Source organism: Sinohyriopsis cumingii, chromosome 2, assembly GCF_028554795.1.
Source record: "Sinohyriopsis cumingii isolate HCF-2022 chromosome 2, ASM2855479v2, whole genome shotgun sequence".
Taxonomy (NCBI): domain Eukaryota; kingdom Metazoa; phylum Mollusca; class Bivalvia; order Unionida; family Unionidae; genus Sinohyriopsis; species Sinohyriopsis cumingii.
In genome coordinates this window covers 43,692,556-43,704,720 of record NC_142962.1, presented here as the reverse complement: position 1 = coordinate 43,704,720, position 12,165 = coordinate 43,692,556, and the positions used below count along the sequence as shown (strand labels likewise).

Here is a 12,165-nt window from a genome sequence, read left to right as displayed (position 1 = left end):
TTGTTTTTTGTCTGAACCCCTATTCCGATAATTCGCTCGAACGTAATGTTTCAATTATTGTAGCGCATACTTTTCTGCCAGCACGAGAACAATCTACATGCAATGTATTGATATTTCATATTAATGTAGCAACACTGCGTATTGTTTTTTTTATTTCCATTTCCATTTATACATACGCATTATAATTTACCTGATGTTGCGTTGGTACTTTCAGCTTATTTCCGCTTTATGTAGTAGGGTGTAGATTAGTCTTACAGTGTAAGACATAGCACGTTATTTTTGTTTTAGTGCTTGACGCCCACAACATAAATAATCAGTGTCAAGGTCTTACGTGCAGGACTAGGTGCATATTCGTAAATTGGCGAATTTCTGAAGTCTGTCATGTGACTTTGAGTGATTATTGTTTCACAATTAAATATATGGATATATTTACGATTTAGATGTTTCGGGCGTACGCTGTTATTGGATCTGAGATGATGCAAGTGAATCTCAGGTCTCAGTGGATAGTTTCGTATTTTGACACCCTCTACTTTTTAAGGTAGAAGGCATGAACCTAATTATCACAAGCCTAGCATTTATAAATTCACCCATAAGCTAAATTTGTAATATGGTTGAGATTTACTTTGAGTTAGGCTTGGAAATGGTTTGTATTGTTGGCGACTGCCTGTCACAGTTAGACGAGATCAAATGCGTAACTTAGGCTGCAAATGAGCAGCCGACTTGGCTTACGTATTGACATGTGTCTGCTACAGTTTTAAATATCTAAAAATCGAGATGGTTGAGGGTGATGAAAAGTATACTAATTTGTTATAGTACTAGTGAACTTGATTCATGCATAAGGCACATAATGATTCTTTTAGCTGCCTTGTCACAGGAAAATATTCAAAATATCTCTTGTCAAAAATGAATGTAAGAAAAGGGGTTGGTGGCAGTGTTGGTTCAGTATAAAAGCCAGTAGTTGCATTAGGAATTAACCTGATTGCCGCAGTCAAAATCTCACATGTATGCTTTCTACAAAAATCATTAGTTTGTTTTTATTTGTATCTTCAGTGTAAAATTATTCTTATTTTTTTGCAATAGGTCATTGTTGGATGAAAATTCACTAGATAAACTGTCCAGTGAGACCTCTGTTATCTCACAGTATCAACAGACAGCGCAGCACCAATCGTCGGCAAAGAAGCCGAACTAGCCATCCATAGCATTAACATCGGTTTACACATGTAGGGTTCAAGGCAAGTCGACTAACACAGAAACAGTCTGGATCATGGATGGCAATTAGTTTGAATTACATCAGTCTCTTTAGTACAAAACAGTGAAAATTATGACAAAGTCGAAGGGGTTGCATTTACTATGTGATTATCACTGTGTCAGAAATGACCTTCCAATATGAAAACAAAAATATAGTTGGGATGCTTAGCCCAAGTCTTAGGACCTAAGTTAGGTATCAGCTAGTCCTACAGTGCGAGACCTCGTCCATGATATTTATGTACTGGGCGTCTAAAACATAAATAAAATGTAATACGTCTTACATTGTAGGACTAAGGTATCAGCTGTGAGCTTTCATAGATTTGTCAGGACAGTTAATGCAATTATTCTGTTGTTGTTGTTGGGTTTAATGTCATTTTTCAGCACAAAAGGCTATACGTGGCGGCCATATAAATGGTGGAGGAAGAAGTAAGGAACCACCAACCCACAGGAAGCTACTGGTTACGCCGATAAATCATCCCTTCACCCATGATGATATTGATTTTCGGGTGAGGGGCTGATATCACCTATTCATTAAAAGCTGCAATTATCTGCATACAAATTTGGCTGCACACATTCATGTATATTTTATACACTTACTGGTATTTCTCATGGCTTTGCAGATACCGTCGGCTGAAGAGTCCTTTTGGTGATGTGTAGATTATATTTCCTTAGCAAATCATGTTTAGTGACTTGTAAATCCACATGGAATAGCACAACCATCTGTCCTGTGGCCATTTTGAATTTTGCGCTTGACATGGCTGTTGCCAATTACTGGTATGTGTCTAAAGTGTATGCGGGTTTGTTCTGGAATGATTTGCATGCAGCAAAATAGCATATTTTAATGAATAGGTGACATCAGACCCACAACATCGTCCATCAGTATCAACACAGATTTGTGGGGTTGTTTTATCGGACTAGCTCCCGTTGCCACGTACACTTTTACACATTTTTAAGTAAACCATATATAGGTCTAAACCACCTAACACCTAGCCTAATATAGCTATAACAATTATACATATAAAAGGACTGTTTTAAGGACTGCTTTCAGGGTGTATTAGTAGATCTGTAAGGGTTTCCCCATCTTAAGTTCCCTTCAACCCATAGTCCTACAGTGTAAGATGCCTCCCTTGATATATTTGTTTTTGTAGAACTACTGGACCCACCCCAAACCGTAATCTGGCCCTGGATGCAGCATCAAATTTGGGAATAGAAGCTTACATGTCTTACTTGAATGCACATGGTTTTGGGGGAAAATTATGTGGAAGAGTAATGGTGATTATAGGGTTGAAAAATGGAAAAATAGTATCATAATTGCTCAAAGATACAAAAATTTTAAATAGAGTCTCAGGCTGGTGGCTGTAAAAGAATCACAAGCTCTGACTCAAATTACACAAGCCCGGATTACAATAAATTGCCTCTGGTGGGTGGTGGCTGCCACATATTTCAACCCGCATGTATTTTGACCCCAAAGATAATTTGGTCTGGATACTTCGACTCCAAGATACTGTTAGCCTTGTTTACTACTTTATGTACCTCTTCATGGACATGTTATTTGTCAGTTTAACTCCAGATAAATCTAGTAGATTCCTCAATGTCACCTAAAGACTTTGTGAAGTGTAACTACAGTTTACACGAGCTTTTAACTTGGGAGTATGCTGCAGTTCTCTAGGTACAACCACTTAAAATATTTGCCTATCACCCCCAGCAGTTTGTTTTCCCCTTGCAATATTAAAAGCAAAAAGCATCAAAGATATAAAATTTGCACGAAACTTTGTTGTTTCATTTATTAATTTATCATTTCTAACTTTATTGCTGTTAGGGGGTTGCTAATATTATTATCTTGGTTGCATTTTACACAATAACTTGTTCTACATTAAAAAACATTCTTATATAATATATAACATCACCCTTAATGTTATGAAATATGCTGCATGATGTTAAACCAGCAGCAAAAGTGGGTCACAGTGCTCAAATTTTGTTACAAGACATGCAAAGCAATCACAGAATGCACCCTTCTTTTTTGGTACACAACAACTCAAGAGCTGCAACCTCACTGCATATTCAATGTCCAGAAGTAAAACTACTGAAAATAAAAGCAAAAAATGATTTTGATGCAATTTGTATTCCTTATCTTATTGGAAACCTGTTTAATGAAGGCATATTCATTACAATCTGTAGTAATTTTGCAAAATCTCCCTTTTATTTGCCAGATTGTAGTGACATGACTTTTCAGCTACATATGAACCTAGCAGCAATCAATCAGCTTCTTGGTATCATCAGGGGACATCCATTGTCTGTCATGTTGTCATTTCAGCTCAGTAACTTAAAAGCTGTTTGTGATTAAGGAATGAAACTTGGTACACTTGTTCATCTTCAGTAGAAGGTGTGTCATGTGACAGATTTGGGAGCTCTTATCTTCAGGTCATTATTAAAGTCATTGATCGGTATCAGTTTTTCAGCATCGCTTCTTCTTCTGCTGAATAATATACTTCAGTTTGAGATTGAGTCAGACTTGGTTACCATGTTTGTACATCATCCCAAGATGGTGTGTCATGTACCACATTGGAGGCCCCATCTTCACGGTTAAGGTCACCACTCAATATTTTTTGTTTTCATCTCTTTTTCCCTTAAGTTCTTAACTTTTAAGCTGCTTGAGATTAAAGGCTGATACTTGGTATACTTTTATACCATCACTAGAAGGTGTACTGCATACAGCAGTAGGCATGCTGTTATCAAGGTCACTGCTCATCACAGCTCAAGTTTTCACCCTTTCTGTAATGCCCTATAAATGTAAAGTTCTTAAGATTGAAGAATGAAACTTGATATACATAATCATTAGAAGGTGTTTCACATACCAAATTGGGGCATCTATCAAGGTTACATGTCAGTATTTTAAATTTTCATCACTTTCCTTCCATTCATTAACTTCAACAAAGTTGTTACTAATGGATGAAACCGTGTACCTTGTACATCATCACTTGAAGGTGTTGGGAGTACTATCATCAAGGTCAAAGTCTATCTAAGATATTCAGAGTATATAGTTTGACAAGAATGAAAACATTGAAATACCTAATTATTAAATTATTGGAATTTGTCATTTACAGTTCTGGGTTTGCTTGATCCTTCAGTGTTAATATTATTCTTCCATGATGAACTGTTTTCTTCTCAAGCTAATTTCTTCTATAAATAATTTGTCCCAAAAACAATATTTTTGAATTGTTTTACAGACTAATGCTTTTATAAATTATAACTGAAAATAAGCTGACTGCAGCATAATCACATAATTCAATGTAAAAAATCTGGTGAAACTTAAAGCTTCACTAATTGACACAACATAATTTCTTTCTTGCTTATGCACAAGCTCTAAATATACATCCCACCATTGTTTTGTCATTCTCTATTTCATGCAGTCATGCAGTGAACCAATCACGCTGGTTGCTAAGTGTTTAACAAGTATTTCCAGCTTTAAAATGACTTTGACACAGAATTGTAAGATACATGAAGTGTCAAAGAAAACAGGGTTCATGTGTTTGTGAATGTGTGTACATGTTGGCATAAAGTAAAAGGGAAGATGGTATTAATATAATTCTGTACATGTTGGACATTAACATTCTCAGTTTGCACATACATTTATTCAGCTTACTAAATACACTTGGTGTTAAGAGGTGGGTGGGGCTAGCAACAGGTTACCACTAATATTAAAAAAGTCAGCAGTTATCTGGGTAATTGTTACAGCTTTAATTTCCAGTATAATAGTCAAATGGAGAAGTTTTATTTGATTTAGAACCCAAACAAATCTTGGAGGATGATATAAAAAAAGTCTTGGAGAATAATAAAAGTTAGTTGTTGTTGCTAGTATTTTTTTCTCCCTTGATTCTGGCCATCGCTTCACATAATATGTTCTAAAGGTATCGTGTGCTGACATACACACAACAAACCCCATGTTGCAAGGGACTCGTATAATGTTGATAGTAAAGACCCGTGGCTTTTGTTCACTTAAAGATTTTATGGGTCCAGGAGATGAGCTTTCACACCTTTTATATTGTGTTTTGTGGCAATAGATTGTTCAAGCAATGGCAAAATATAATGACCACACAAGATTGGTCAGCAAGATCAATGTTGATTGCAGACAAAGAAGCAGTCTGTAAACTAGACCTACTGACATTTGAATTTTACTTCGTTAAGGTGTTTGTTTGGAATTTAATAGATTAACAAATGAAACAGAAATCGATTTAATATTTGATATGTGCCTTTTGAAGATAATTGGATGAAGCTTGGTGTAATTATATATTGTCACTTGATGCTGTGTTGCATCATGTGTTTGGGGTCTTATCTTGAAGGTCAAGGTCACATGTCAGTATTTAAAGGTTTCTTTTGTTTCTGCTTACATAAAAGCTGTTCTGGTACATGCTTCTCAGTTTGATTGCATCTCATATGTCAAAGTTAAGTTTTTTCTTCAAGATCATGCTCTGGGGCCCTAAGTGGCCGAGTGGTCTAAAGCGATCTCCGTTATGGATCACTGCCATCTCACCTATGTCTGCGTGGGTTCGAGTCTAGGATTCGGCTAACTTGGGTATTTGAGAAAGCTCGCCAGTAGCTTCTCGTGTGTCGGTGGTTCTTCCCGGGGTTTTCCAGGGTTCTTCCTCCACCATTAATACTGGCCGCCATGCATAGCCTATTGTGTGCTGAAATATGGCGTTAAACCCCACAATAACAACAACAACAAGAGCAAGATCATGCTCTCTGACCTGTTATTCAAATAATCAATTTTTGGCAGCTTTCCTCTTTTATCCTTTGAGACAGGCCAGTGAAACATTTTTAATTTCCATGTCTGCCCCAGTCACTGTAAAGTCATGTCTTGAGCATAGATTTCATGATTGTGAACTTTTTTTAACCTCACCATAGTATATTAGGACAAAAATGTACTGATTTTGCTCATTTAATGCAGACGTAAACCTTCATTCTGATATATAGTTACACACCATTAGAACCCATGTGTCTGAGTTGTCTTATTTCTGTTGAGGTTTATGTAACTTTTTGTGTCCATAAAACTAAATACATAAACTAGCATTTTATGATAATAAAATAAAAGAATGAAGACTGCTTAGTTACACAGATAAATGGGAATAAGACAATCATACCAATAAATTCCAGTAGTGTGCTAATAAGCACAACACAATGTGACATTGTTGACATTTTTTTCTTCAAATAGTTCAGATGGATGCGTGAAATAAAAAGGCTTAAAATGGGGCTGACATTTTACTGGTGGACAAAACCTTTGCAGGTTTATTCCAAAGCATTGGAACACATGTAACCTTTTCTTTCTGCTGATGTTCTGTTAAGGTATTATTTCAAGAAAACTGTCTTAGGTCAATCCAAGCAATAAAATAGGAGTCAAAGCAGAAAATATTAGAACTGAACCAGATTTTGTCTATAGCAGAATTTGAACCACTGTCCTTGTATAGAGGCCTAACAAAACTAAACGGGCTACGATCTCCGCTCAAGTTTAAGAAATATTCTTTTAAACCAGTATATGTAAGGTAAGGAACAGCTGACTAATAATAATTACCCATTTTGCTATACCTCTGATTTAACAAATGTCAAAGAACATATTAATGAATTCATACCTGATATATACATAATGCTGAGAACTTGTACAACAATTCTTAAAAAGTGAGTTGAATACGTTATTTTAAAGCTGACTGGAGAATTGAATTTTACAAAAGTATAATTTCTTAGTATTATGAAGCTGAAGAAGTATAACTGACACAAAGTAGTTATAAAAATAGCATTATATAAAATTTCATTTCTGTTTTCTAACTTGTGCACACATTACTTTCATGTGAAAGAAGTGGGTCTTTCTATTCCTGGTTATATATATATATATACATGTATATATATATATATATATATATATATATATATATATATATATATATATATATATATATATATATATATATATATTTGTTTTTGGTGGCCATTTTTGAACTTGACTAGCAAAAGGAAATTGAGGAAAAATTACCTCCGCTGTCTGAATATGGATATGTTACCCCCACAAGGGTTTGTTAGGACATGTATAACAATATCATAATGAGAAACATAGCGTAAAACTACAAGACAAGAACAACAATAAGTAAAACTAAGGGTATTGCATATTTGATGGCAGGGTGGGGAGAGGGAATGGTATATCTGTAACATAGATATATAATTCACCGTATATACAAGTGTTGTTTAAATGTTAAATTACAGAAGTAAATAAACTCACCTCTGTTCACCGAAGAATTTGGACATATATGGGTCTCCTAACCAACAGAACTTTATCCAACCACAGCATCATTACACAATATATATGGGATGCAAATCCGACTCAAAAAGAAATTTGTTTACGTCTCCTGTACAGTCTTTTGTTCCAGTCAAATACTGTAAATATCCGGTCACAAACGCATTGCAGTAAATGTTGGAATTTCTGCATCCATTAATCCTATTTCACATAAAAATTGTAACAGTACTGTTTACCATATCAATGGGGCATCACATCGCATTAACCATTCTGTTTTGAAAAATGATTTTGTCATCATAAAATGTTCTGTTTATTTGGATGGAAACTTTTTTTTTGATTTACAGTTTGTAAAAATGTACAATCTACTTTTTCTAGTTCAACTTTGTTTGGGACTATATTTTATGCACAACAAATGAAAGGTGCACCGTCTGTCAGAATGAACAAAATTATTCGTTCTTCTTCTATCAAAATAATTTCCACTGAAATAAAAGCTATGTGATAAAAAGAATTCCAAATGGGTTATGATTTAATATTAAATTTGTGAAACTTGATTTAAGGCTCGCAAAAGCTGGACATTATTCAACTTGTTTCATAAATTCAATATTAAATCGTTACCCATTTGAGATCATATATATATATATATATATATATATATATATATTCTTTCTTCAGGATTGCATGACGGTGACAGAATTTTGGCACTGGTGAACTGAAAGAGGAAACCAGGATGGCCCATAACTGTGCACTACGAACTATATGCCAAACAAGTAGATGCTTGTCCAAGAGGATTGTATTTTCTCATGTTATATGTAAGAGCACAATATCATTATCAGCAACTTGTCCTGTTCCACATTCTAAAGATGGTGGAGATGGAGTTCCTGATGACAGTGAAACATGGAATGAGAATAAATACACATCTGTTGACCCTGAAAAGCTTAAAGAAAACCCTCCATTTTCACACAGCAGAGGGCCAAGTTTTCTGGACAATCATATGAAAATGCGACCCCTGTCGCCCATGAAAAGACTTGCAAGCATTCTTCCTCAGGAATACACTAATTCATTGGATGGATCTCAGAATGACAAGAGTCATATCAATGATAAAAAGTCAAGCAGTTATTGTGATGCTGAGTCATCAAAAACTGGCTTTGATTCCAAAAATTCTCAAGCTCTCTTTGTAAGAGCGAGATCTAAAAGCGTCCTTCCTTCACAGAGACTATCAAAAATGATACCATCTGTTTACTGGGAAGAAGTAGACGAAGACACAAAGAGCATCATACAGAGAATTGGGGGAGATTCTTTTGATGATGAAGGCAAAAATAAAAATGTCCCTGAATCATGAGGCATGTTTATGCACATTTAACTTCATATGCAAGTTGTTAATTATGTATGATGATCATGTGCTAATGTTGATGACATTTTAGATTAGGTTATGTTTACATTGGAATTGAATATTCAGCTTCCAGTTGGATTCTATAGTTCGTCCTCAGTCTGTTTAATGAAGATCTGTATAAAAGAATGAAATTGAATGAATTACTTGTTCCCTCTCTTGCCTCTTCAGCCATCTGTATCCTTTACCTTCAAACATATCTTAAATTACCAGATGGCAGATATTTGTCACATTTGTAAAATTTAGGGAGTTCTTCCTAAAACTGATTCTTAAATCATTTTAAAATACGTTTGTAAGATATAGGGATGTTACATACATCACTACACTATCCAAGTTCCTATGTATTCCTTCACATTTTCAGATTTGTGATGAAATCTGGTGCATTAGTTTGAAGTTCATATGCATCAAGACTATTTTACTTGTTAGCATACATCATATTCTATAATTTCCATCAGTGTGTTGTTTTTTCTGTAAATAATTGTTTTCTCTGTAAATAATTGCTTTTTCTGAATAAAATAATTAGTATTTTTTATTGCAAGTGACCTATCAGTAACTACCCAAATCATGTTGCTTTAGTCATCATACCCAAAAATCCAGAGGCTGAACTCAGTGAACATTTTCTGTTGGCTTTAATGCTGCTTTCTATTCGATGAAGTAACATTCTTTACTGTCTAATAAATCTGCATGAAAAATCAGGAAACATTAATTTTTTTCTTAGGACAATAATAGGATGCAACAACAGTTGATTGGCTCAATTAGTATCTGGCTAAAATACTGTATTTGGCTCTTTTGTAATTGTTATATTCCTCTTGCATCACATTTATTGACTCATTTCAAGTTTTTGATTTAAAACATGAGAAAATGTGTGCCCTAAATGTACCTGAAGTTTCATGGGTAAGGAATTTAACGTTTTTGTTATGGGTCCAAAACTATACCACGGAAATTGTCATTTTTGGGCGTTGTTCAGTCTCACCTGAAAATTCTCATTTTTTCATTAATGTATTATTCTCTTTTATGATACAATAAGATCATCAAAATTGTTTGCATCTGAAAGGAAAATCTTACGTAAAAATCTGATACTAAAATGAATAAAATAAGTGAAAATTCAAAGGAAATATGGAATAAAGAATGAGAGGTGTACTTCTGATTTTTTTAAATTCTATATACCCTTTTTGTTGTATGGATAGATCTTTGGAAACAAATGATTATTTGATTTAAAGCTGTACCGATGTCACTTTTTGCAGATTATGCAGATACCGCGTATAGCCGATTATTAAAATTGCAGATACTGATTATGAGACCGATTATTTCAAGAAATTGTCCTGTTCTACAGTTAGTGAAAGCACTAGCATTTTATTGACAAGTAAACCATGCCCTATTTTTGTTATAACTAACAATGCCTAAAATAGGTGCAGATTTAAGTTAACAGTTCAAATGTGGGCGCAAGCTACCATACATGTGATAACTATTTCCCACATTTTATATCCCACCTTATTTCTTATTGTTAAATCATATATGCAAATAAAACTCTTTACTAAATAACATTAATTCCAAATTAGATTTTTGGGGGCACATATGCTCTGTGATATGTTTCTTCATTCCTTCTTTTAATTTAATGATGGTAATCAATGCTTATATATATATATGGTACAGTAATGCCAGGTCAAGTTAACTCGTGTAAGTTTCATTGGTGGGAATGGAGATCATAATTTGCTTGTCGAGAAAAAATCTACAGCATTCATTGATCATTCCTGGGATTTAGGAAGCAATTCACTAACAAGCAAAGAATGTAAAGCGTGGCAAAATTAAATTTCTGAATTCCTGGTTGATGGAGATGTACTTTGTGAAGCTAGTCATAAAAAAAAGGGGGGGGGGGCATTTAATTCCTGAATACGTGAAATCGACGGTCGCATTATATGTCACTTATTTTACATTGCAAAGTACGATCGTAGGGTTTTTAGTATTAAAATGTCGTTATCTAAATAAAGTTTCTTACAAAACTATTATTTGGAAAATAATATACATGCTATAGATTTGCTTAATACCTGATGTTTCTATTAACAAAAGAGAGACTGTAGGAAAGTAGATATTTTACATTTGATAATGCATTTATTTCAGGTGACAACAGTTAGACCTATGCACTAACGGTGATGCGCAATGCAAAGATCATGGAAGTAGTGCAAAACAGTCATGTAACGATTTATTTTGTAATATTTTGGCTGTATTGCTTGTTGTCAATAAAGTAATAACTATCCCATCTTTTTCAATTTTCATTGCCTATTACATTGATAGTCCTGGAAAAATATTCACTACTTATTCTAGTGACATTTTTTGAAAATGGGCAACAAAATATTGAGATTGGCGATTTTTTTTGGTGACAACTTTTCAAAAGCCAGGACCATCCGTGTAATGTGTATGCTGGAAGTTCAACAGCTACACGAGACCTCATTGGCTGGTTGGCTGCTGTGATTGGGATGAGTGCATGCATGGTATTGATAATTTGTTGTGAGCAGACAATCAGCGGTAATTTATAGCAAGCGTGTTAAAAAGTATTTAATTTTAAGAACATACTGTCTTTCCCAAATCAAATGTTTACTCCTTAATTTCCACTATTTAATTCTGATTTAAAATTCAAGCCATATCAAGATAAATGTTATAATTAAATTTATATTTTGGAAATTTGTTTACATTGGCACTGATTATTTCTGCTGATACCGATTATTCAAATTGTTCCAATAATCGGTGGGGCCCCAAGTGGCCGAGTGGTCTGAAACGCTCACCGTTCCGGATCACTGCCATCTCATCTCTGTCTGCGTGGGTTCGAGTCCAAGGCTAGGCTAGCATGGGTACGTGGGAAAGCCTGCCAGTAGCTTCTTGTGGTTGGTGGTTCTCCCCCCCCCCACTCTGAGTTTTCCAGGGTTCTTCCTCCACCAGATATACTGGCTGCCATGTATAGCCTATCTTGTGCTGAAAAATGGCATTAAACCCTAGAACAAGAACAACCAATAAATGGCCCGATTATGAGTATGGCCGATTAATCAGTACAGCTTTAATTTGATTTAATTAGCATTCTTGGATACATGCTTTTGGTTGTATATATATCAAGTAAATTAACATTTATATCATGTACCACCTAAAAAGTTGTTAGTGCTCTTATCACGTCAAAAACAAGGGAGCTATAAAATTCCATTGTCCATAATCATTTTTTTTTTTTACTGCTAGGATACTGACACCTCTTACATTACTT

General features: G+C 34.7%; 1 protein-coding gene across 7 annotated transcripts; it reads left to right on the top strand.

Annotated features, from left to right (window-relative positions):
- The first annotated feature begins 282 nt into the window (after positions 1 to 282).
- On the top strand, positions 283 to 11,175 carry LOC149804729 (uncharacterized). Of its 7 annotated transcripts, none has more exons than XM_089943533.1 (2): positions 283 to 374; positions 8,204 to 11,175. In XM_089943533.1, exon 2 carries the CDS (start codon positions 8,259 to 8,261, stop codon positions 8,868 to 8,870), a length of 612 nt encoding a protein of 203 aa, XP_089799659.1. In that variant the 5' UTR covers positions 283 to 374; positions 8,204 to 8,258; the 3' UTR covers positions 8,871 to 11,175. The 7 variants fall into 7 exon arrangements, with proteins under 7 accessions (XP_089799659.1, XP_089799653.1, XP_089799646.1 ...); XM_089943527.1 differs by having other exon boundaries at positions 361 to 493; XM_089943520.1 differs by lacking the exon at positions 283 to 374 and adding an exon at positions 407 to 538.
- The last annotated feature ends 990 nt before the right edge of the window (positions 11,176 to 12,165 follow it).